Below are 24,928 nucleotides of genomic sequence, written 5' to 3' on the forward strand. Positions count from 1 at the left end.
GAATTGTTTTGTCTTAATGGTGCCCTGCAATCTCTCCTGTGCCTCAAAAAATGTAGTTCCTGCACCTAACATTTGTGAATCTCTTTTGAAGAAGCTAAAAGAGAGAAAGAGTGAGGCTGAAGGAGAGAAACAGTGAGGCTGAAGGCTGAAAGAGAGAAACAGTGAGGCTGAAGGCTGAAGGAGAGAAACAGTGAGGCTGAAGGCTGAAAGAGAGAAACAGTGAGGCTGAAGGCTGAAGGAGAGAAACGGTGAGGCTGAAAGAGAGAAACAGTGAGGCTGAAGGCTGAAAGAGAGATACAGTGAGGCTGAAGGCTGAAGGCGAGGAACAGTGAGGCTGAAGGCTGAAAGAGAGAAACAGTGAGGCTGAAGGCTGAAAGAGGGAAACAGTGAGGCTGAAGGCTGAAAGAGAGAAATAGTGAGGCTGAAGACTGAAGGCGAGAAACAGTGAGGCTGAAGGCTGAAAGAGGGAAACAGTGAGGCTGAAGGCTGAAAGAGAGAAACAGTGAGGCTAAAGAAAGATACAGTGAGGCTGAAGGCTGAAGGTGAGACACAGTGAGGCTGAAGGCTGAAGGGGAGAAACAGTGAGGCTGAAAGAGAGGTACAGTGAGGCTGAAGGAGAGAAACAGTGAGGCCGAAAGAGAGAAACAGTGAGGCTGAAGGAGAGAAACAGTGAGGCTGAAGGCCGAAGGAGAGAAACAGTGAGGCTGAAGGCTGAATGGGAGAAACAGTGAGGCTGAAGGAGAGAAACAGTGAGGCTGAAGGAGAGATACAGTGAGGTTGAAGGCTGAAAGAGAGAAACAGTGAGGCTGAAGGAGAGAAACAGTGAGGCTGAAGGAGAGATACAGTGAGGCTGAAGGCTGAAGGAGAGAAACAGTGAGGCTGAAGGCTGAAGGAGAGAAACAGCGAGCCTGAAGGCTGAAAGAGAGAAACAGTGAGGCTGAAGGAGAGAAACAGTGAGGCTGAAGGCTGAAGGAGAGAAACAGTGAGGCTGAAGGCTGAAAGAGAGAAACAGTGAGGCTGAAGGAGAGAAACAGTAAGACTGAAGGAGAGAAACAGTGAGGCTGAAGGAGAGAAACAGTGAGGCCGAAAGAGAGAAACTGAGGCTGAAGGCTGAAGGAGAGAAACAGTGAGGCTGAAGGCTGAAAGAGAGATACAGTGAGGCTGAAGGCTGAATGGGAGAAACAGTGAGGCTGAAGGAGAGAAACGGTGAGGCTGAAGGAGAGAAACAGTAAGGCTGAAGGAGAGAAACAGTGAGGCTGAAGGAGAGAAACGGTAAGGCTGAAGGAGAGTTACAGTGAGGCTGAAGGGGAGAAACAGTGAGGCTGAAGGAGAGTTACAGTGAGGCTGAAGGAGAGAAACAGTGAGGCTGAAGGAGAGAAACGGTGAGGCTGAAGGAGAGAAACAGTGAGGCTGAAGGAGAGAAATTGTGAGGCTGAAGGAGGGTTCCAAAAGGCTTCTTTGGCTGTCCCCATAGAAGAACCCTTCTTGGTTCCAGGTAGAACCCTTCTTGGTTCCAGGTAGAACCCTTCTTGGTTCCATGTAGAACCCACTGTGGAAAGGGTTCCAAACGTAACTCAGAAAAGTTCTACATGGAAGGGTAAAGGGTTCTACTTTGGAACCAAAAATAGGTTTTCTAAGGGTTCTCATATGAGGACAGCTAAATAACCCTTTTAGGTTCTAGAAAGCACTGTTTTTTTTAAAGTTCACCTACTATGTTGAACAGTTAGCTTTTGTTTTCACCCGCCGTTGGTTAATCTATTTCAGTTATCCACCTGGAGGAAGTCTCAGGGTGGTGAGCTGTGGCTCTCTGCTTCGTTATCATCGCTGTCATCTCTGACAATGAAAAACAGTGAATGGGGGCGGAGCAGAGCCAGACAGGAAAAGAGGGAAAGAGAGGCCTGAGCAGAGACAGAAGAAAACACATGAAATTACATTGACTGAATTTGAACCTGTGAGCGGTGGGGTTTTCCTCTCAAGCAATGGGATGAACAGCCAATCCATCAAGTTCCATAACCTGCTAGTAACTGACCAGAGCTCATTACAGCACATACTTCACGAGGTATTCTGCACAGTCACATGCATGTCATGGACCTCTATGAATGAACTACATTCAGAGTAAGAAAGGTTCACACACACATAGAACAGGGGTAGTTTTTGAGGAACGTCTGTACCTGCATGTGTGTGTGTGTGTGTGTGTGTGTGTGTGTGTGTGTGTGTGTGTGTGTGTGTGTGTGTGTGTGTGTGTGTGTGTGTGTGTGTGTGTGCATGAGTACGTGGTTATGGGAGGAGGGGGATGGGAGAGTTACCCTATGAAGATATCAACCGCTCATGATGGGTCTGTCAACCTACAATTAGCATTCTAAAGTTCAAGCCACCTCAGGAACTTGCCCAATCGACCTTTCTGCTGTCTAAATTAAAATTGTTATAAGACATGATAAAATGATCTATCAATTAATTAAGACAAATTGGCTTCATTGACAGTAGTGGTGATATTTTATTTTTAATGCCCCATACAATTTACAAACATTCATACAGACCCTTTCTCTCTGGCATATGTACACACGCATGTACACACAGCACTATAATGTGGGCTGAGGCCAAACCAAGTGTTTATATGGTTAGAGGCCATACCCAAACCCAGTGATTATATGGGTTGAGGCCACACCCAAACCAAGTGTTTATATGGGTTGAGGCCACACCCAAACCAAGTGTTTATATGGGTTGAGGCCACACCTATATGGGTTGAAGCCACACCCAAACCAAGTGTTTATATGGGTTGAAGCCACACCCAAACCAAGTGTTTATATGGGTTGAGGCCACATCTATATGGGTTGAAGCCACACCCAAACCAAGTGTTTATATGGGTTGAGGCCACACACAAACCAACTGTTTATATGGGCTGAGGCCACACACAAACCAACTGTTTATATGGGTTGAGGCCACACCCAAACCCAGTGTTTATATAGGATGAGGCAAAACCTATATGGGTTGAAGCCACACCCAAACCCAGTGTTTATATGGGCTGAGGCCACACACAAACCAACTGTTTATATAGGATGAGGCCACACCTATATGGGTTGAAGCCACACCCAAACCCAGTGTTTATATGGGCTGAGGCCACACACAAACCAACTGTTTATATAGGATGAGGTCACACCCAAGCCCAGTGTTTATATGGGTTGAGGCCAAACCCAAACCAAGTGTTTATATGGGTTGAGGCCAAACCAAGTGTTTATATGGGTTGAGGCCACACCCAAACCAAGTGTTTATATGGGTTGAGGCCACACCCAAACCCAGTTTTATATGGGTTGAGGCCAAACCAAGTGTTTATATGGGTTGAGGCCACACCCAAACCCAGTTTTATATGGGTTGAGGCCAAACCAAGTGTTTATATGGGGTGAGGCCACACCCAAACAAAGTGTTTTTTGGGTTGAGGCATGTTGCACACAGATTTAGCTTTTATTGAAGAGTTTAATCACAGAACTCTGGGTTCAATCTTAGTACTTGTTTCTTCTGGGTCTTTATCAGTGAAAATAACATTGACTCCATTTTGATTGACTCCATTCCAGTTCAAGGCACTATGGTCAGGAAGCCAGTTACTCATGGTCCTCTCTGTCACGGCTGAAGATTTCACGAGGACCCTGTTGTTAATTAATGAAGAAACACAATCAAATACTAGTACATCTATGATGATGAACTCACTTGCGGTTTGGTTTAGAAGCATGATGTTTTTGTTTTTTCCCCCCAAACTAAACTACAAGACGTGTGTGAGCAATATGCGTGGGATTTGATTTGCGGGATTTGAATCTGTTCATACACTTTCATTTAACTTTTCATCAGAATGCTCTGATTTAAAAAGAAAAATGTACAATATTCCTGTCATCGGCTTCTGAATGTCGTTTACACATCGCAGTTTTGTGATATAGTCTGTTCCAAAAAGTTTTTGTATAAAAGCAGTTCATGCTAGACAAATGAGTCAATTCTGTGACTACTAAAAATAGAGAATCACACATTTCTTTGGCTAATAAATTCACATTTCATGAAGACTGATTGCCTCACATATGAATCTGAAATTAAAACAACAGATAATATATTATTTTATTTATCTCTCTCTCTCTCTCCCTCTCCCTCTTTCTCTCTCTCTCCCTCCCCCTCCCTCTCTCTCTCTCTCTCTCTCTCTCTCTCTCTCCCAACCCCCTCACTTTCCTCAAACACATGTCTAAAGATTCCATGAAGTAGATTTATGTCTAAATATTCCATCAACTTTCCAAGATCATATGAAGTTCCAATTCCAAATTCATTGGACGTTTCAGAGTAATGTAGCAGACACGCGTATACAAGCGGAAGCAGCACCTCGGGGGTTAAACGTTTTTCAACATCCAATGCATTCTGGGATGTAGCATGAAACACAATGGCGGCGAAACTCAATCATTTGCAACTTTTTGTGGTTTATTATTCGCTTATAGCAATATTGCTACAAATTAGTCTAACGTGTGCTACAGAGTTAACGTGGGACGACAATGGCTACATTTTATATTGTCCTTGCATGGGTAATTTGATCAACTTTAATCGGAAGCATTGTAACGTTAGATACTCTGGTGTCCTTGATGTCTGATGTGTAACTAGTCCGGCTTTGTTTTCCTTACAGTTAATTTATTAGCGCAGGTGTTATGTATTTATCTATCTAGATTTGTATTTTCCAAATATAAATGTAGTGTTTAAAGTTCGTTGCTAATGAAACCAATTTCGTTACTCAGGTCGATTTGGAAACCAAGCCGACCACTTTCTGGGTTCTTTGGCATTCGCAAAAATCCTGAATCGCACACTGGCAGTTCCCCCCTTCATAGTGTACCGGCACCACGCACCACCATACTCAAATGTAAGTGTATGAATCATGTTTCCTGGTGTTGATCTCACCAGTCCCTTTTTTTTAAATCCACGAAGTGAACAAGAGCACACTTTGGGAGAAAGGACAGAAAATTGTGATGCAGAGATGATCACATCTCACAGTCACAGCTGTGTCTCCCCCTCAACAGGTACATGTCCCCTACAGTGAGTTCTTCCAGCTGGAAGCCCTGACCCACTACCACCGTGTGGTAAGCCTGGAGGATTTCATGGAGCAGCTTGCCCCAACACACTGGCCTAAGGGACAGAGGGCAGCCTACTGCTTTGAGTCAGCTGCCCAGAGGAGCGTGGACAAGAAGTCCTGCCCCATGAAGGTGAGTGTTGTGATTGAGGTTCAGAGAGTCGGAGATAACTGAGCCAGTTGCTCAGGTATTGAGCCTGGTTAGTGAAAGAAGGAAAAAAAACGTTGAAACTGGTCAAGAAAGATTATATAAAAGCCAGGTCCTGGAACAGAGGCCATAGCTTTGGCTCTATTGTCTTTTATATAGTTAAATTACTTATAAGAAATTAATTGATTTAGTGTTGTTAATGTTAATGAAAAGAATGCCATGGCAGAGCAGAACACTGCCCCCTGCTGGAATGTTACTATAACTGTATTTTACATTAAAATCTCTTCCTTATCATCTATTTCTCATGTTTACCACCTTAGTGGTGAAAAATCATAAGATCTGGTATAAATGTCATGTCAAGCCTTGCTCGTGGGGTGTTATGAACCATCACATGCTGTCATTATCAGGACGGGAATCCTTTTGGTCCGTTTTGGGACCACGTAGGAGTGGAGTTTGACAGGTCTGTCCTGTTTGACGGCTTGTCCTTCAGTTCCTACCACCAACCTCATTGGCTCAACAAGTAAGTCTTTGTGTTTTACTGTGAGTGAAACATAAGCATGTTTTTTTTTGCTCAACTTACTGGTGATATAACAGAATAATTACACCTCGTATTACCATAACCAATCTATTACATTGAATGTAGTTTTACAGGGACGGTGCCCATTCATGAACATCACTGTAGAAGTGCAAGTTTTAGCCAGCCAGCTAATTTTCATCTGCAGTCCCGAATTCCTTGCCTCTGTGGTTTCCCCTGTGCAGGTTCCCTCCGTCAGAGCACCCTGTCCTGGCCCTGCCTGGTGCCCCGGCCCAGTTCCCTGTCATAGAGGAATATGTGGATCTACAGCGGTATGTCGTTTGGACGGAGAGGATGGTGCAGGAGGGACAGGAACACATCGCTGCTCTGCTGCCCAGGCCATACGTGGCCATACATCTCAGGATCGGCTCTGATTGGGTGAGCTGGGAACACACACATACACACATGGATAGAGAGACACACACACACATAGTCGACAAAATAAAAAATGATTAGTTATTGACATTTTCAATCCTTTTTTTGGCCGCCCAGACCCATTCTGTTTCCCTGTTGTATTCCCTGATTGAATTGTCCTTGTAGGTTAATGCCTGTAAGCTGCTCCAGAGTGGGGATACTGGGCCTCACTTCATGGCCTCTCCTCAGTGTGTGGGTTATAACCGTCACACCGCTCTGCCCCTCACCATGACCATGTGCCTCCCTGACCTGGCTGAGATCCGCCGGGCCCTCAAGCTCTGGGTCAAGAAAACCTCTGCCCGTTCTGTTTACATCGCCACAGACTCAGAGTCCCACCTTGCTGAGATCCAAAAACTCTTCAAGGATAAGGTGAGCTTTGTTTGATTTATTGATTTTATTTGTCAGTTTTATATATATATATATATATATGCGTGCGTATGTACATACATACATACATGCATACATATACACATACATACATGCACGCATACATACATACATACATGCACGCATACATACATACATACATACATGCACGCATACATACATGCACGCATACATGCATACATACATACATACATACATGCATGCATACATACATACATGCATACATACATATATACATGCATACATACATACATACATGCACGCATACATACATACATACATGCATGCATACATACATACATGCATGCATACATACATACATACATGCATGCATACATACATACATACATACATGCATACATACATACATACATACATGCATACATACATACATGCATACATACATACATGCATGCATACATACATGCATACATACATACATATATACATACATACATACATACATACATACATGCACGCATACATGCATGCATACATACATACATACATACATACATACATGCATACATACATATATACATACATACATACATGCATACATGCATACATACATACATACATGCATGCATACACGCATACATGCATACATACATATATACATACATACATGCATACATACATACATGCATACATACATACATGCATACATGCATACATACATATATGCATACATACATGCATACATACATACATACATACATGCATGCATACATACATGCATACATACACGCATACATACATGCATACATACATACATGCATGCATACATACATACATACATACATGCATACATACATACATGCATACATACATACATACATACATACATACATACATGCACGCATACATTCGGAAAATATTCAGACCGCTTGACTTTTTCCCCATTTTGTTATGTTACAGCCTGATTCTAAAATGGATTAAATAAAATATGTTCGGTGTGCCAATACAGAATGGTGTGCCAATACAGAATGGTGTGCCAATACAGACTGGTGTGCCAATACAGAATGGTGTGCCAATACAGAATGGTGTGCCAATACAGACTGGTGTGCCAATACAGAATGGTGTGCCAATACAGAATGGTGTGCCAATACAGACTGGTGTGCCAATACAGAATGGTGTGCCAATACAGACTGGTGTGCCAATACAGACTGGTGTGCCAATACAGAATGGTGTGCCAATACAGAATGGTGTGCCAATACAGACTGGTGTGCCAATACAGAATGGTGTGCCAATACAGACTGGTGTGCCAATACAGACTGGTGTGCCAATACAGAATGGTGTGCCAATACAGAATGGTGTGCCAATACAGACTGGTGTGCCAATACAGAATGGTGTGCCAATACAGAATGGTGTGCCAATACAGACTGGTGTGCCAATACAGACTGGTGTGCCAATACAGACTGGTGTGCCAATACAGACTGGTGTGCCAATACAGAATGGTGTGCCAATACAGACTGGTGTGCCAATACAGAATGGTGTGCCAATACAGACTGGTGTGCCAATACAGACTGGTGTGCCAAGCTTGTAGCATCATACTCTAGAAGACTCGGCTGTAATCACTGCCAAAGGTGCTTCAACAAAGTACTGAGTAAAGGGTCTGAATACTTACAGCACCAGTCAAAAGTTTGGACACACCTACTCATTCAAGAGTTTTTCTTTATTTTTACCATTTTCTACATTGTAGAATAATAGTGAAGACATCAAAACTATGAAATAACACATGGAATCATGTATTAACCAAAAGTGTTACAAATCAAAATATATTTGAGGTTCTTCAAAGTAGCCACCCTTTGCCTTAATGACAGCTTTGCACACTCTTGGCATTCTCTCAACTAGCTTCATGAGGTAGTCACCTGGAATGCATTTCACTGAACATGTATGTAAATGTAATATTTCAGTAATTTTTTTTTTTTTTTTTTATCTGCAAAAAAAACAACTGTTTTTGCTTTGTCAATATGGGGTATTGTGTGTAGATAACTATGTAATCAATTTTAGAATAAGGCTGTAACGTAACTGTGTAAAAAGTCAAGGCGTCTGAATACACTGTATAAACACACAGTACATCTGTTTTTCGCAGGTGTTACACTGTTGGTAAACATGCTTTGTTTGTATACTGCATGTTCAGTGTGTCGTCTGTTTGTCTGTCCATGCCCAGGTGAAGGTGGTGAGCCTCAAGCCGGACTCTGCCCAGTTGGACCTGTACATCCTAAGCCAAGCTGACCACTTCGTTGGGAATTGTGTGTCCTCGTTCTCTGCTTTTGTCAAACGAGACCGGGATGTCCATTCCCGTCCGTCGTCTTTCTTCGGAATGGACCATGCTGGAAAAATGTACAAGAAACAGGAGCTGTGAAGATTTTCCGTTTCTGGGTCGTCCATTCTGAAGAAAGATGACAAATAGGCTTTTCAATCTTGGGTGAGGACTTGGACAGTGCATTGTGGGAATGTGATCTACTCCATCCTCATATTACACAGTGGTGTAGTAATACTTTTTTAGGGGGGGGGGGACTCAGATCGCCGTTCGCTGTGAATAAAGTAATGCTTTCAATGCATGTTTCCTGCAAAAGGTAGGTAAAAAAATAAAAATGTTGCGTAAACTGCATTTACTTGGGTTTAGCTTCTAGTACACCACTGCGATTAAACAATCAGTTACACTATTACATAACTCTTCAGAGCATCAAAAGGGTGTTCAATTTCCACAATACTTTCTATAGCCACAGCTACATATGTCTCAATTTGCATAGCAGCCAAGTTAGCAGGAGCTCAGATCACCCTGTTGAACCCTGGGTGGGTAAGACTTCCAGTGTAATGTCCCGGTCTGATCCTGTGCTCCAGCTCTTACGTGTTGCTCTCCCTCCCTCCTATCCTTCTTTAATACGATGTAAAGGCGACCTGGTGGATGAGGGTGGGACATAACCCTCTCAGGAGTGCAGTAACTGATCCTGCAGATACTAGTTATAAAGGGGAGGTTGACAGTCTTCCTCCTACATTTGTCTAATGTACGTATGTAAATGATTACTGTATCAGCTTTTGTAATCGGTTTCTGATATTTTTGAAGCGTTGTACCTGCTAGCTAGTTGTATTATTGCTCTGTGATGAAAATGACTGGGAACATGACATTTATGCAAATGAACCCTAAAATGTGATGACTGAGCTTCCTCGGTTAGATAAATGGAGAAGATTCAGGCTTCACTGGTGAATACATGTCTGTAGCCTTGAATGAAACCAGTTAATGCATATTCTCGCTTTTGACATGTTACATTTTTCAATGCATTTCTTTGAATAACATTTTCCAAAGTTATATTGACCCAATTTTGTACGAGACATTTGCTCCCTATTTATTATGATTGGTCTTCAGCTGTTACCTAGGAACATGTTGCTAGGCTACTACATACAGTAGCAGGACAAAGACACCGATTGGCTGTGATGTCAATATCTTAGGCTGAACATTCCAGGAGAAGTTGCTTCATACCCAAGAAGACTCGAGGCTGTAATCACTGTCAAAGGTGCTTTAACAAAGTACTGAGTAAAGGGTCTGTATACTTACAGCACCAGTCAAAGATTTGGACACACCTACTCATTCAAGGGTTTTTCTTTATTTTTTTCCATTTTCTACATTGTAGAATAATTGTGAAGACATCAAATCTATGAAATATCACATATGGAATCATGTAGTAACCAAAAAAGTGTTATACAAATTGAATAGATTCTTTGAAGTAGCCACCCTTTGCCTTGATGACAGCTTTGCACACTTTTGGCATTCTCTCAACTAGCTTCATAAGGTTTCAATGAACAGGTGTGCCTTGTTAAAAGTTAATTTGGGGAGTTCATTTCCTTCTTAATGCGTTTGAGCCAATCAGTTGTGTTGTAACAAGGTAGGGGTGGTATACAGAAGATAGCCCTATTTGGTAAAATACCAAGTCCATATTATGGCAATAACAGCTCAAATAGGCAAAGAGGAATGACAGTCCATCATTACTTTAAGACAGGGTCAGCCAATCCATAAAATATCAAGAACTTTGAAAGTTTCTTCACGTGCAGTCGCAAAAACCATCAAGCGCTGTGATGAAACTGGCTCTCATGAGGAACGCCACAGGAAAGGAAGAACCAGAGTTACCTCTGCTGAAGAGGATAAGTTCGTTAGAGTTACCAGCCTCAGAAATTACAGCCCAAATAAATGCTTCACAGAGTTTAAGTAACAGACACATCTCAACATCAACTGTTCACAAGAGACTGCGTGAATCAGGCCTTAATTGCTGTCAAGAAACCACTACTAAAGGACACAAATAAGAATAGACTTGGGCGAAGAAACACGAGCAATGGACATTAGACCGGTGGAAATCTGTCCTTTGGTCTGATGAGTCCAAATTTAAGATTTTTGGTTCCAACCGCCGTGTCTTTGTGAGAAGCAGAGTAGGTGAACGGATGATCTCCACATGTGTGGTTCCCACCGTGAAGCATGGAGGAGGAGGTGTGATTCTGACACTGATTTATTTAGAATTCAAGGCACACTTAACCAGCATGGCTACCACAGCATTCTGTAGCGATATGCCATCCCATCTGGTTTGCGCTTAGCGGGACTATCATTTGTTTTTTCAACAGGTCAACGACCCAACAAGATGGCGTTGACAGAGAGGGTTGCCTCACTTCGAGTCCTTAGGAAACTATGCAGTTTAAAAAAAAAAAAAAGTATTACACTGTCGGAACTATAAAGCACAAGCATTTCACTACACTCACATTAACATCTGTTAACCATTTGTATGTGACCAATCAAATTTGATCTGATTTGACACACCGCCAGGCTGTGTAAGGGCTTTTTGACCAAGAAGGAGAGTGATGGAGTTCTGCACCAGATGACCTGGCCTCCACAATCACTCGACCTCAACCCAGTTGAGATGGTTGGGATGTGTTGGGCCGCAGAGTGAAGAAAAAGTAACCTGCAAGTGTTCAACATATGTGGGAACTTCTTCAAGACTGTTGGAAAAGCATTCCAGGTGAAGCTGGTTGAGAGAATGCCAAGAGTGTGCAAAGCTGACATCAAGGCAAAGGGTGGCTACTTTGAGGAATCTCAAATATAAAATATATTTTGATTTGTATAACACTTTTTTTCATTACTACATGATTCCATATGTGTTATTTCATAGTTTTGATGTGTTTACTATTATTCTACAATGTAGTAAAACTTGAATGAGTAGGTGTGTCCAAACTTTTGACTGGTACTGTATATATTTCTTATTATTTACACCGCATTATTTCATTTTGGGGATCTTCATTATCCACCCGCACAGTAGGTGGCAGAATGCACGTATAATTATTGTGAATGCCATTATACCTAAGAAGAAGAAGATTGGCTGTGACGTTGAACGCATCTCTCCATTCCATCCGGGATAGTTTTCTGGGATGCGGTTGACGGCTGCGGTAATGGCTGACTGGGTGAAAGTACTGGATTAAATGGTAACTAGCTGACAACGTTTACTTTTGTCACGGATGTTGCGGTTTTAATAATGTCCGAAAAAAATGAGTTTCACCAGAATTGTGTGCTTGTTCTTGTAAACTGAATAAGGAGACGCCTCCATCATCCAAAATACACCGAACTTGTCTCTTGTCCTCTGAGGATGGCTGTGTTTTTTTTGCCGTTGCTAGGCCGTCTGATGGGTTGCTGTCCCGGGTCTTTGTAAACCAGCCGGATAACTAAATCTAACATCGTGTTGGGTGACTTGAACATATTTATCCAGTTTGCTTGCTGTGTTCTCGTCAATATTGCTAATTGTCACAATTAGAAAACCGAAAACCTGTAACCATTGATTTTTAATTTGCATCAATCAACCAGCGTTAGCTAACTCGCTAGAGTAGCACTGGAAATGGCATCAGGTCTGTTTCGTCGCTATCGCTAGGCAGTACTGACTGATAAATACCTAGCTAGCTTGCCAAAGAACGTGACATTTTTAGCTAAGTTAGTAGCCCATACATTTACAACGTTTTGCTGGCGAAATGGCCTAGCCTCGCTATATATATACGAAAGTATGTGGACACCCCTTCAAATGACTGTATTCGTCTATTTCAGCCACACCCGTCGCTGATATGTGTGTTCAAATAGAGTACACAGCCATGCAATTTCCATAGACAAACCATTGGCAGTAGAATGGTCATACTGAAGAGCTCAGTGACATTCAACGTTGCACTGTTATAGGATGCCACCTTTCCAACAAGTCCGTAAATCAAATGACTGGTCTGCTAGTGCTGCCCTGGTCAACTGTAAGTGCTGTTATTGTGAAGTGGAAACGTCTAGGAGAGACAACGCCTCAGCCACACAAGCTCACAGAAGGGGAGTACTGAGAGCATAGCAACACTCACTACCGAGTTCCAAATGACCTCTGGAAGCGATGTCGGCGCAATAACTGTTCGTCGGGAGTTTCATGAAATGGGTTTCCATGGCTGAGCAGCCATACACAAGCCTAAGATCACCATATGTGATGCCAAGTGTCGGCTGGAGTGGTGTAAAGCTCGCTGCCATTGGACTCTGGAGCACTGGATACGTGCTCTCTGGAATGATGAATCACGCTTCACCATCTGGCATTCTGACGGACAAATCTAGGTGTCTGGCGGATGCCAGAAGAATGCTACCTGCCCCAATGCATAGTGCCAACTGTAAAGTTGGTGGAGGAGGAATAATGGTCTGGGGCTGTTTTTCATGGTTCAGGCCCCTTAGTTCCAGTGAAGGGATATCTTAACTTTACAGCATACAATGACATTCTAGATGATTCTGTGCTTCCAGCTTTGTAGCAACAGTTTGGCGAAGGCCCTTTCCTGTTTCAGCATGACTATGCCCCCCTGCACAAAGCGAGGTCCATACAGAAATGGTTTGTTGAGATCGGTGTGGAAGAATTTGACTGGCCTGCACAGAGCCTTGACCTCAACCCCATCGAATACATTTGGGATGAATTGGAACGCAGACTGCGAGCCAGGCCTAATCGCCCAACGTCAGTGCCTGACCTCACTAATGCTCTTGTGGCTGAATGGAAGCAAGTCCCCGCAGCAATGTACCAACATCTGGTGAAAAGCCTTCCCAGAAGAGTGGAGGCTGTTATAGCAGCAAAGGGGGACCCAACTCCATATTAATGCCCATGATTTTGGAAGGAGATGTTTGATGAGCAGATGTCCACATACTTTTGGTCATGTAGCTAGGTAACTTTAATTCTATGTCTCAGATGACAGGTTAGCTAGTTACCAGCAGTATCTTTGATCTTGTGCTCTGTCGTTAACCTAGTCTTGTTAATGTTAGCTTGCTAGCTACAGTATCTAACACCACTGTAGCCAGTAAGCTAGTTTGAGGCACAGTGCACAAACTCAGGTCTTCATAATCACAAAAGAAAACCGTAACTAAACATGTTGGGAATAGCTATTTGAACATCAGCATATGATCATTTCTTTCAATTTTTACAGGTTCTGATGCTGGCGGGTCTGACATTGTGAACTCAGACTTGTACAATACTTGAAGGACATAGACACAAGGCCAGTTTGTCTGAGAATCCTCACGATGTCTAAGACCAGAGAGTCGGTGAAGGTGGTGGTTCGCTGTCGACCCATGAATGAGAAGGAGCGGGCAGCTAACTTTGAGAGGGTGGTGCAGGTGGATGTGAAGCTGGGCCAGGTGGCTGTACGAAACCCCCGGGGGGCTGCAGCCCACGAACACCCCAAGGTCTTTACATTTGACTCTGTGTACGACTGGAACTCCAAACAGGTGGATCTCTATGATGAAACCTTCAGGCCCCTGGTAGACTCCGTTTTGCTTGGTTTCAATGGAACCATATTTGCATACGGCCAGACGGGTACAGGAAAGACCTACACTATGGAGGGGGTGCGCAATGACCCAGAGAGAAGGGGTGTAATCCCCAATTCCTTTGAGCACGTCTTCACACACATCTCCCGCTCCCAGAACCAGCAGTACCTGGTGAGGGCCTCGTACCTGGAGATCTACCAGGAGGAGATCAGGGACCTGCTGTCCAAGGACCAGTCCCGCCGGCTGGAGCTGAAAGAGAGGCCAGACACGGGTGTATACGTCAAGGACCTGTCCTCCTTCGTCACTAAGAGTGTACGAGAAATAGAGCACGTGATGAACGTGGGGAACCAGAACCGCTCGGTGGGCTCCACCAATATGAACGAGCACAGCTCCCGATCACATGCCATATTTCTTATTACCGTCGAGTGCAGCGAGCTGGGCGTCGACGGAGAGAACCACATTCGAGTGGGCAAACTGAACCTGGTGGACCTGGCTGGCAGTGAGAGGCAGACCAAGACAGGAGCCCAAGGAGAGCGCCTGAAGGAAGCCACCAAGATCAACCTGTCGCTGTCAGCCTTGGGGAATGTCATCTCTGCCCTGGTGGATGGCAGGAGCACCCACATCCCCTACCGCGACTCCAAGCTCACCCGCCTGCTACAGGACTCCCTGGGGGGCAATGCCCGCACAGTCATGGTGGCTAACATCGGACCAGCATCTTACAACGTGGAGGAGACACTGACCACGTTACGCTACTCAAACCGGGCCAAGAACATCAAGAACAAGCCCCGCGTCAACGAGGACCCTAAAGATGCTCTGCTCAGGGAGTTCCAGGAAGAGATTGCTCGGCTCAAAGAACAGTTAGAGAAACGCTCAGGGAAGAAGAAGAAGAAGAGGAGGAGGAAGGGGGTTGGAGAAGCTGGGGATGAACTCGAAGAGGACACTGAGGATGGAGAGACGACGGAGGAGGATGATGATGGTGTAGAACCAGCTGATAAAGTGGGTGCAGATTATTGGCGTGTACAGCAGGAGAAGTTGGAGAGGGAGAGGAAGGCCATCATGGAGGATCACAGCCTGGTGGCGGAGGAGAAACAGAGGCTGCTAAAGGAGAAGGAGAGGAAGATGGACGCCCTCAAAAAGGAGCAGGAGGCAGGCGAGATGCTGACTGCCAAAGTCAAGGTGAGGAGACTACGTTCTCGTCCTTTTTCATGGTCTTTTACCCAAACCATTTTTTGTTGTTTCATTCTACCTGTTTCCCCCTCACATCTCATGATTGTTTCCCCCTCACGCCTCATGATTGTTTCCCCCTCACGCCTCATGATTGTGTTTCCCCCTCACGCCTCATGATTGTGTTTCCCCCTCACGCCTCATGATTGTGTTTCCCCCTCACGCCTCATGATTGTGTTTCCCCCTCACGCCTCATGATTGTGTTTCCCCCTCACGCCTCATGATTGTGTTTCCCCCTCACGCCTCATGATTGTGTTTCCCCCTCACGCCTCATGATTGTGTTTTTCCCTCACGCCTCATGATTGTGTTTTTCCCTCACGCCTCATGATTGTGTTTTCCCCTCACGCCTCATGATTGTGTTTTCCCCTCACGCCTCATGATTGTGTTTCCCCCTCACGCCTCATGATTGTGTTTCCCCCTCACGCCTCATGATTGTGTTTTTCCCTCACGCCTCATGATTGTGTTTTCCCCTCACGCCTCATGATTGTGTTTCCCCCTCACGCCTCATGATTGTGTTTCCCCCTCACGCCTCATGATTGTGTTTCCCCCTCACGCCTCATGATTGTGTTTCCCCCTCACGCCTCATGATTGTGTTTCCCCCTCACGCCTCATGATTGTGTTTTCCCCTCACGCCTCATGATTGTGTTTTCCCCTCACGCCTCATGATTGTGTTTTCCCCTCACGCCTCATGATTGTGTTTTCCCCTCACGCCTCATGATTGTGTTTTCCCCTCACGCCTCATGATTGTGTTTTCCCCTCACGCCTCATGATTGTGTTTTCCCCTCACGCCTCATGATTGTGTTTCCCCCTCACGCCTCATGATTGTGTTTCCCCCTCACGCCTCATGATTGTGTTTTTCCCTCACGCCTCATGATTGTGTTTTCCCCTCACGCCTCATGATTGTGTTTTCCCCTCACGCCTCATGATTGTGTTTTCCCCTCACGCCTCATGATTGTGTTTTCCCCTCACGCCTCATGATTGTGTTTTCCCCTCACGCCTCATGATTGTGTTTTCCCCTCACGCCTCATGATTGTGTTTTCCCCTCACGCCTCATGATTGTGTTTTCCCCTCACGCCTCATGATTGTGTTTTCCCCTCACGCCTCATGATTGTGTTTTCCGCTCACGCCTCATGATTGTGTTTTCCGCTCACGCCTCATGATTGTGTTTTCCCCTCACGCCTCATGATTGTGTTTTCCCCTCACGCCTCATGATTGTGTTTTCCCCTCACGCCTCATGATTGTGTTTTCCCCTCACGCCTCATGATTGTGTTTTCCCCTCACGCCTCATGATTGTGTTTCCCCCTCACGATTGTTTCCCCCTCACGCCTCACGATTGTGTTTCCCCCTCACGCCTCACGATTGTGTTTCCCCCTCACGCCTCACGATTGTGTTTCCCCCTCACGCCTCACGATTGTGTTTCCCCCTCACGCCTCATGATTGTGTTTTCCCCTCACACCTTATGATTGTTTTCCCCTCACGCCTCATGATTGTGTCCTCTCCCAGGCGATGGAGAGTAAGCTTCTGATGGGCGGGAAGAACATAGTGGACCACACCAATGAGCAACAAAGGATCCTGGAACAGAAGAGACAGGAAATCGCTGAGCAGGTAACGTTTATGATTAGACTGAGCAGGTAACGTTTATGTTTAGACTGAGCGGGTAACGTTTATGTTTAGACTGAGCGGGTAACGTTTATGTTTAGACTGAGCGGGTAACGTTTATGTTTAGACTGAGCGGGTAACGTTTATGTTTAGACTGAGCGGGTAACGTTTATGTTTAGACTGAGCGGGTAACGTTTATGTTTAGACTGAGCGGGTAACGTTTATGTTTAGACTGAGCGGGTAACGTTTATGTTTAGACTGAGCGGGTAACGTTTATGTTTAGACTGAGCGGGTAACGTTTATGATTAGACTGGGCGGGTAACGTTTATGATTAGACTGGGCGGGTAACGTTTATGTTTAGACTGAGCGGGTAACGTTTATGATTAGACTGAGCGGGTAACGTTTATGTTTAGACTGAGCGGGTAACGTTTATGTTTAGACTGAGCGGGTAACGTTTATGTTTAGACTGAGCGGGTAACGTTTATGTTTAGACTGAGCGGGTAACGTTTATGTTTAGACTGAGCGGGTAACGTTTATGTTTAGACTGAGCGGGTAACGTTTATGTTTAGACTGAGCGGGTAACGTTTATGTTTAGACTGAGCGGGTAACGTTTATGTTTAGACTGAGCGGGTAACGTTTATGTTTAGACTGAGCGGGTAACGTTTATGTTTAGACTGAGCGGGTGACGTTTATGTTTAGACTGAGCGGGTGACGTTTATGTTTAGACTGAGCGGGTGACGTTTATGTTTAGACTGAGCGGGTGACGTTTATGTTTAGACTGAGCGGGTGACGTTTATGTTTAGACTGAGCGGGTGACGTTTATGTTTAGACTGAGCGGGTGACGTTTATGTTTAGACTGAGCGGGTGACGTTTATGTTTAGACTGAGCGGGTAACGTTTATGTTTAGACTGAGCGGGTAACGTTTATGTTTAGACTGGGCGGGTAACGTTTATGTTTAGACTGGGCGGGTAACGTTTATGTTTAGACTGGGCGGGTAACGTTTATGTTTAGACTGGGCGGGTAACGTTTATGTTTAGACTGGGCGGGTAACGTTTATGTTTAGACTGAGCGGGTAACGTTTATGTTTAGACTGAGCGGGTAACGTTTATGTTTAGACTGAGCGGGTAACGTTTATGTTTAGACTGAGCGGGTAACGTTTATGTTTAGACTGAGCGGGTAACGTTTATGTTTAGACTGAGCGGGTAACGTTTATGTTTAGACTGAGCGGGTAACGTTTATGTTTAGACTGAGCGGGTAACGTTTATGTTTAGACTGAGCGGGTAACGTTTATGTTTAGACTGAGCGGGTAACGTTTATGTTTAGACTGAGCGGGTAACGTTTATGTTTAGACTGAGCGGGTAACGTTTATGTTTAGACTGAGCGGGTAACGTTTATGTTTAGACTGAGCGGGTAACGTTTATGTTTAGACTGAGCGGGTAACGTTTATGTTTAGACTGAGCGGGTAACGTTTATGTTTAGACTGAGCGGGTAACGTTTATGTTTAGACTGAGCGGGTAACGTTTATGTTTAGACTGAGCGGGTAACGTTTATGTTTAGACTGAGCGGGTAACGTTTATGTTTAGACTGAGCGGGTAACGTTTATGATTAGACTGAGCGGGTAACGTTTATGTTTAGACTGAGCGGGTAACGTTTATGTTTAGACTGAGCGGGTAACGTTTATGTTTAGACTTAGGTTATTGATAGAGAAATAAACACTCAATAGAATGTCTATCTAATAGTATTGATTTGCAGACACAAACATTTGACTAATTTGTGTGATTTACACAGCCCTGCCCTTGTTACCGTGACGCTCTGTGTGTTTGTGTGCAGAAACGCAGAGAGAGGGAGATGAAACAGCAGGTGGAGAATCGTGACGAGGAGACCCTGGAGTTGAAGGAGACATACAGCTCTCTACAACAGGAAGTAGACATCAAGACCAAGAAGCTGAAAAAGGTAGGATATTAGAAAACCATAACAAACGACTGTATATGATTCCTGTCCTTTACGTTGTCAGTTTAGCTTACAAAAAGTTCAAAGGAAATTGTGCATAACTTTTTCCTTGTAAATGTGTTTGCTGCACTGAATCAAGGTGTTTGTGTCTCTTCTCTTTGCCTCACTAACCTGTTTTTCTCTCAGCTGTTTGCGAAGCTGCAGGCAGTGAAAACAGAGATCCATGACGTCCAGGAGCTGCACAGTAAGGAGAGACAGGAGCTGGAGCAGACCCAGAACGAGTTGACCAGGGACCTCAAACTCAAGTATGGAGCCGCCCGGCCGCACCTCGCATTTCTCACATGCAGGAAAGAGAAAACAAAAATCAATATAGTGTGTTTTGGTTGTTGCCCCGCTGTGACGAGTAGTCTCCAGAGAGACTTAGTTAGTGCGTTCATCTTCAGATAGCTAGGTGAGACACCCACACGTCAGTCATACTAAGTTCTTTGTTCCTCTAACGTAGCTGTTATTGATTGGTCTAGATTAGCAGACTGTACAGTAGTTCCCTCATCCCCCATGACTGCCTAGACGACCTCCTATTATCAATGATCGTACCCTCAAGCTGTTAGAGGTCCCCCATCAGCTGCACAGCAGAACTGACCTTGTTGTTCTGTCTGCCAGGCATCTCATCATTGAGAACTTCATCCCCACGGAGGAGAAGAATAAGATTGTGAACAGGGCGTTCCTCGACGAGGAGGACGACCACTGGAAGATGCGTCCCATCACACGCATAGAGGAGTATATTCACATTTAATTATCCAGTAGAGACATTTAGACATACAAACATGCTGAAAACCATCCTGAATACAAACACAGGGTTTGGAAGAAGTGGTTGGTAAATCCCGTGTGTGTGTGTGTGTGTGTGTGTGTAGGAACACACACAGATTGTCTTCTTAATAACTCTCTCTCTGTCTCTCTCTCTGTCTCTCTCTCTCTGTCTCTCTCTGTCTCTCTCTGTCTCTCTCTCTCTGTCTCTCTGTCTCTCTCTCACAGTGACCAGCGGATGATGACCAGGCCAGTGTCAGCGGTGGGCTACAGAAGACCCCTGAGTCAGCACGCCCGTATCTCCATGGTGATGAAGGCTGACGTCAGATACAAGGTATGATGTTCTGTCCTCTCTCTCCTCGGTGCTGGAGATGGACCTGCCTGACCTCCCCTTTCTCTCTGTCTCTTCCCCAGGCTGAGAATATCCTGATGCTGGAGATGGACCTGCCTGACCTCCCCTTTCTCTCTGTCTCTTCCCCAGGCTGAGAATATCCTGATGCTGGAGATGGACCTGCCTGACCTCCCCTTTCTCTCTGTCTCTTCCCCAGGCTGAGAATATCCTGATGCTGGAGATGGACCTGCCTGACCTCCCCTTTCTCTCTGTCTCTTCCCCAGGCTGAGAATATCCTGATGCTGCAGATGGACCTGCCTGACCTTCCCTTTCTCTCTGTCTCTTCCCCAGGCTGAGAATATCCTGATGCTGCAGATGGACCTGCCTGACCTCCCCTTTCTCTCTGTCTCTTCCCCAGGCTGAGAATATCCTGATGCTGGAGATGGACCTGCCTGACCTCCCCTTTCTCTCTGTCTCTTCCCCAGGCTGAGAATATCCTGATGCTGGAGATGGACCTGCCTGACCTCCCCTTTCTCTCTGTCTCTTCCCCAGGCTGAGAATATCCTGATGCTGCAGATGGACCTGCCTGACCTCCCCTTTCTCTCTGTCTCTTCCCCAGGCTGAGAATATCCTGATGCTGCAGATGGACCTGCCTGACCTTCCCTTTCTCTCTGTCTCTTCCCCAGGCTGAGAATATCCTGATGCTGGAGATGGACCTTCCCGCTCGGACCACTAAGGAGTACGAGGAGCCGGTCATAGCGCCCATGGTAGCAGCGGCATTGGAAGATGCTCTGCGTGAAGAAGATGAGATTCAGGTGGACGCCTCCGGGTTCCACAGCAGCCTCGGACCCACCCAGACCACCAGCACTGGGGCTGGAAGGAAACCAAAGTCTGGGTAAGGGTCTGTCCTGTTCTGTACAAATCAGCACTGGGGCCAGAAGGAAACCAACGTCTGGGTAAGGGTCTGTCCTGTTCTGTACAAATCAGCACTGGGGCTGGAAGGAAACCAACGTCTGGGTAAGGGTCTGTCCTGTTCTGTACAAATCAGCACTGGGGCTGGAAGGAAACCAACGTCTGGGTAAGGGTCTGTCCTGTTCTGTACAAATCAGCACTGGGGCTAGAAGGAAACTGGGTAAGTCTGGGTAAGGGTCTGTCCTGTTCTGTACAAATCAGCACTGGGGCTGGAAGGAAACTGGGTAAGTCTGGGTAAGGGTCTGTCCTGTTCTGTACAAATCAGCACTGGGGCTAGAAGGAAACTGGGTAAGTCTGGGTAAGGGTCTGTCCTGTTCTGTACAAATCAGCACTGGGGCTGGAAGGAAACTGGGTAAGTCTGGGTAAGGGTCTGTCCTGTTCTGCACAAATCAGCACTGGGTTTTCAGTTTTTTCAGTAGGGAGTGTTTCTGCCTGTTTTGTGTCACAGATCAAATTGTATTAGTCACATGCACATGGTTAGCAGATGTTAATGTCTGTAGCGAAATGCTACACTCAATACCACAGGGTTATAAAGCAGTAATCATGATTTAAAAACTGTTTCCACATCAACCTTCTCGCCCCCAACAAAATATTGATCTTCCTATCTCTTCCAGCCGACCTAAAACGGGTAAGAAGACTGTCACCCCCACCTCTCCATACAGCCCCTCCAGCCCAGGACATCCTTTATACCCACAATCCCGTGGGCTGGTGCCCAAGTGATCACCCCACACCTTTCTGTTTTGGGACCCCAAGACTGCTTTTTGTTTTGTTTTGCTGCTGAGTCTTGCAGACTGATTTGCAGAGAAAGTAAAGGACACTCTTTTATTTTACCTGAGAACGTAGCTGTTTATGTTTGCGTTTTTTTTTTTAAAGAGATTTGTTACAATCTTATCATCCCAAATGGTTTCTGGACCAATACTTTTCTGAGCTGTACGTTTCCTCCTGGGCCCCTCCCAGGTCTGCAGTATAATGGGATGTGGACATGGGGGGCTGACATCTGATGGGGCACATGACAGCTGTTACATGTCATTGACATGCTGTGTGTTTGTGTGCTGCATGTCTGTTCAGAAGTGGTTGTGCTTCCCTACTTTAGGTTTACAATGGAATGCTGTTATCCAGGAGGTCTGTCTGAGCTTCGTCTGTTGCCCTAGATAAGTGTCTGTACTGTCTGTACTGCATGGTGAAGTGTACAGGCCGGAGGGTGAAGCACACTACAACACGTCTCCGTCGCGCGGTGGGGACCGGTTGCTGCTGGAATCACTAGATTCTGTTCTTTCTGGCGCACATGGCGCGACGACGGGGTGGCACGACGACGGGGGTGAGGGTGCCGGGGGGAGGGTGGCGCGACGACGGGGTGGCGGGGGGAGGGTGGCTTGACGACGGGGGGAGGATGACGCGACGACGGGGGGAGGGTGACGGGGGAGGGTGGCGCGACGACGGGGGGAGGATAGTGGGGAACTAGAGGTCAACACAAACCAAATCTATCAGGGTTCCAAGGTGCCTTTATATTCTCCTACAGGGACAGGCTAAAGGAGAGGATGGAGGGGTTGTATCGTTTCCCCAGACTCATCTTTATGTTCTTTGGAATCAACCGATTTCTTGTACTTGAGAGAGATTGGAGGGGTTGAATGGAGTTGAAGGTTGGGACTAATAACTAATGTAAAACTTGTCCGTAAGACATTTTATAGGTTAACAAGAGCAGGCTGGAATACTGTACAAAAAAAAACGTAATAAAAAGCTCTTCTACCTATTATACTACTATATCAGTCTCCATCAAAATGAAAATGAAAATGAAGGTAGCTTTCCGTGTATGTTTTGGATAAATATGCAGTCTTATTCCACACGGTTGAAACCTGCACGGTGTGACTACTGTCCCCACCTCCTGTCACTGTGAGGGCTGTGCTGCACCTCCTGTCACTGTGAGGGCTGTGCCGCACCTCCTGTCACTGTGAGGGCTGTGCCGCACCTCCTGTCACTGAGGGCTGTGCTGCACCTCCTGTCACTGAGGGCTGTGCTGCACCTCCTGTCACTGTGAGGGCTGTGCTGCACCTCCTGTCACTGTGAGGGCTGTGCCGCACCTCCTGTCACTGAGGGCTGTGCTGCACCTCCTGTCACTGTGAGGGCTGTGCCGCACCTCCTGTCACTGTGAGGGCTGTGCCGCACCTCCTGTCACTGAGGGCTGTGGTGCACCTCCTGTCACTGTGAGGGCTGTGCCGCACCTCCTGTCACTGAGGGCTGTGCTGCACCTCCTGTCACTGAGGGCTGTGCTGCACCTCCTGTCACTGAGGGCTGTGCTGCACCTCCTGTCACTGAGGGCTGTGCTGCACCTCCTGTCACTGTGAGGGCTGTGCTGCACCTCCTGTCACTGTGAGGGCTGTGCTGCACCTCCTGTCACTGTGAGGGCTGTGCCGCACCTCCTGTCACTGTGAGGGCTGTGCCGCACCTCCTGTCACTGAGGGCTGTGCTGCACCTCCTGTCACTGTGAGGGCTGTGCCGCACCTCCTGTCACTGTGAGGGCTGTGCCGCACCTCCTGTCACTGAGGGCTGTGCTGCACCTCCTGTCACTGTGAGGGCTGTGCCGCACCTCCTGTCACTGTGAGGGCTGTGCCGCACCTCCTGTCACTGTGAGGGCTGTGCCGCACCTCCTGTCACTGTGAGGGCTGTGCCGCACCTCCTGTCACTGTGAGGGCTGTGCCGCACCTCCTGTCACTGAGGGCTGTGCTGCATCTCCTGTCACTGTGAGGGCTGTGCCGCACCTCCTGTCACTGTGAGGGCTGTGCTGCACCTCCTGTCACTGAGGGCTGTGCTGCACCTCCTGTCCCTGTGAGGGCTGTGCTGCACCTCCTGTCCCTGTGAGGGCTGTGCCGCACCTCCTGTCACTGTGAGGGCTGTGCCGCACCTCCTGTCACTGTGAGGGCTGTGCCGCACCTCCTGTCCCTGTGAGGGCTGTGCCGCACCTCCTGTCACTGTGAGGGCTGTGCTGCACCTCCTGGGGCTGTGCTGCCGCTTGCTGCTGCTGCTACTACTGGGTTCTACTACCCCGTGACATAGTATATACAAATATATATATAGAGAACAACATGTCCATAGATAATCCTGCGGCACCTTTTCAGTTGTAGAAATTATACAAGTAAATAGGTCTCAATATTTGGAGAAGTTAACTTATTACCACTTTTCATTTTTATAGACACGTGTAGATTAAAGTTTTATTTTTGGATTTGTATAATTTCAACTTTATGTACACATTTTGTTTCATTGGTTTATACTTTTTGTTTTAATCTGACACGTTTAATAAATGGCTCTAGGTTAACTTTAAAATGTAAATTAAGGTTGGCTCAACTGCAATGTTTTATATGCGTTCTCTTAATGTGATGTTCACTCAGATTGTGTGTGTGAAAGCATATGTTGGGACATGTGTACACAGAGTATAGCAAATATTAGGAAGACTTCTTGGGTTGCAGCCATCCCTCCCTTTTGCCCTCAGAACAGCCTCAATTCGTCGGGGCATGAACTCTATGAGGTGTTGAAAGCATTCCACAGGGATGCTGGCCCATGTTGACGCCAATGCTTCCCACAGTTGTGTCCAGTTGGCTGGATGTCCTTTGGGTGGTGGACCATTCTTGATGCACACGGGAAACTGT

At 46.0% G+C, this 24,928-nt stretch overlaps 2 protein-coding genes across 3 annotated transcripts; both read left to right on the forward strand.

The window, feature by feature from the left end:
• The first annotated feature begins 4,377 nt into the window (after positions 1-4,377).
• On the forward strand, positions 4,378-9,932 carry LOC139416921 (protein O-fucosyltransferase 1). Its single transcript, XM_071166097.1, has 7 exons — positions 4,378-4,550; positions 4,758-4,879; positions 5,037-5,219; positions 5,642-5,754; positions 5,994-6,186; positions 6,349-6,591; positions 8,786-9,932. Exons 1-7 carry the CDS (start codon positions 4,412-4,414, stop codon positions 8,978-8,980), a joined length of 1,188 nt encoding a protein of 395 aa, XP_071022198.1. The 5' UTR covers positions 4,378-4,411; the 3' UTR covers positions 8,981-9,932.
• A 2,066-nt stretch (positions 9,933-11,998) lies between these two features.
• Positions 11,999-22,107, forward strand: LOC139416919 (kinesin family member 3B). 2 transcript variants are annotated; one of them, XM_071166095.1, is made up of 9 exons: positions 11,999-12,081; positions 14,071-15,583; positions 17,135-17,236; positions 19,061-19,183; positions 19,367-19,485; positions 19,841-19,957; positions 20,213-20,318; positions 21,002-21,210; positions 21,902-22,107. In XM_071166095.1, exons 2-9 carry the CDS (start codon positions 14,165-14,167, stop codon positions 22,005-22,007), a joined length of 2,301 nt encoding a protein of 766 aa, XP_071022196.1. In that variant the 5' UTR covers positions 11,999-12,081; positions 14,071-14,164; the 3' UTR covers positions 22,008-22,107. The 2 variants fall into 2 exon arrangements, with proteins under 2 accessions (XP_071022196.1, XP_071022197.1); XM_071166096.1 differs by lacking the exons at positions 21,002-21,210; positions 21,902-22,107 and adding an exon at positions 20,399-20,599.
• The last annotated feature ends 2,821 nt before the right edge of the window (positions 22,108-24,928 follow it).

This window comes from Oncorhynchus clarkii, chromosome 9 (genome assembly GCF_045791955.1).
Source record: "Oncorhynchus clarkii lewisi isolate Uvic-CL-2024 chromosome 9, UVic_Ocla_1.0, whole genome shotgun sequence".
Classification (NCBI taxonomy): Eukaryota; Metazoa; Chordata; class Actinopteri; order Salmoniformes; family Salmonidae; genus Oncorhynchus; species Oncorhynchus clarkii.

Excerpts from the sequence above, each read along its gene's own strand:
- LOC139416921 (XM_071166097.1), top strand. The coding sequence starts at position 4,412 with ATGGCGGCGAAACTCAATCATTTGCAACTTTTTGTGGTTTATTATTCG. Across the intron at positions 6,187-6,348 it reads TCAGGATCGGCTCTGATTGG|GTTAATGCCTGTAAGCTGCT; the intron begins GTGAGCTGGGAA and ends TTGTCCTTGTAG. Across the intron at positions 6,592-8,785 it reads AAAAACTCTTCAAGGATAAG|GTGAAGGTGGTGAGCCTCAA; the intron begins GTGAGCTTTGTT and ends GTCCATGCCCAG.
- LOC139416919 (XM_071166095.1), top strand. The coding sequence starts at position 14,165 with ATGTCTAAGACCAGAGAGTCGGTGAAGGTGGTGGTTCGCTGTCGACCC. Across the intron at positions 15,584-17,134 it reads TGCTGACTGCCAAAGTCAAG|GCGATGGAGAGTAAGCTTCT; the intron begins GTGAGGAGACTA and ends GTCCTCTCCCAG. Across the intron at positions 17,237-19,060 it reads GACAGGAAATCGCTGAGCAG|AAACGCAGAGAGAGGGAGAT; the intron begins GTAACGTTTATG and ends GTTTGTGTGCAG.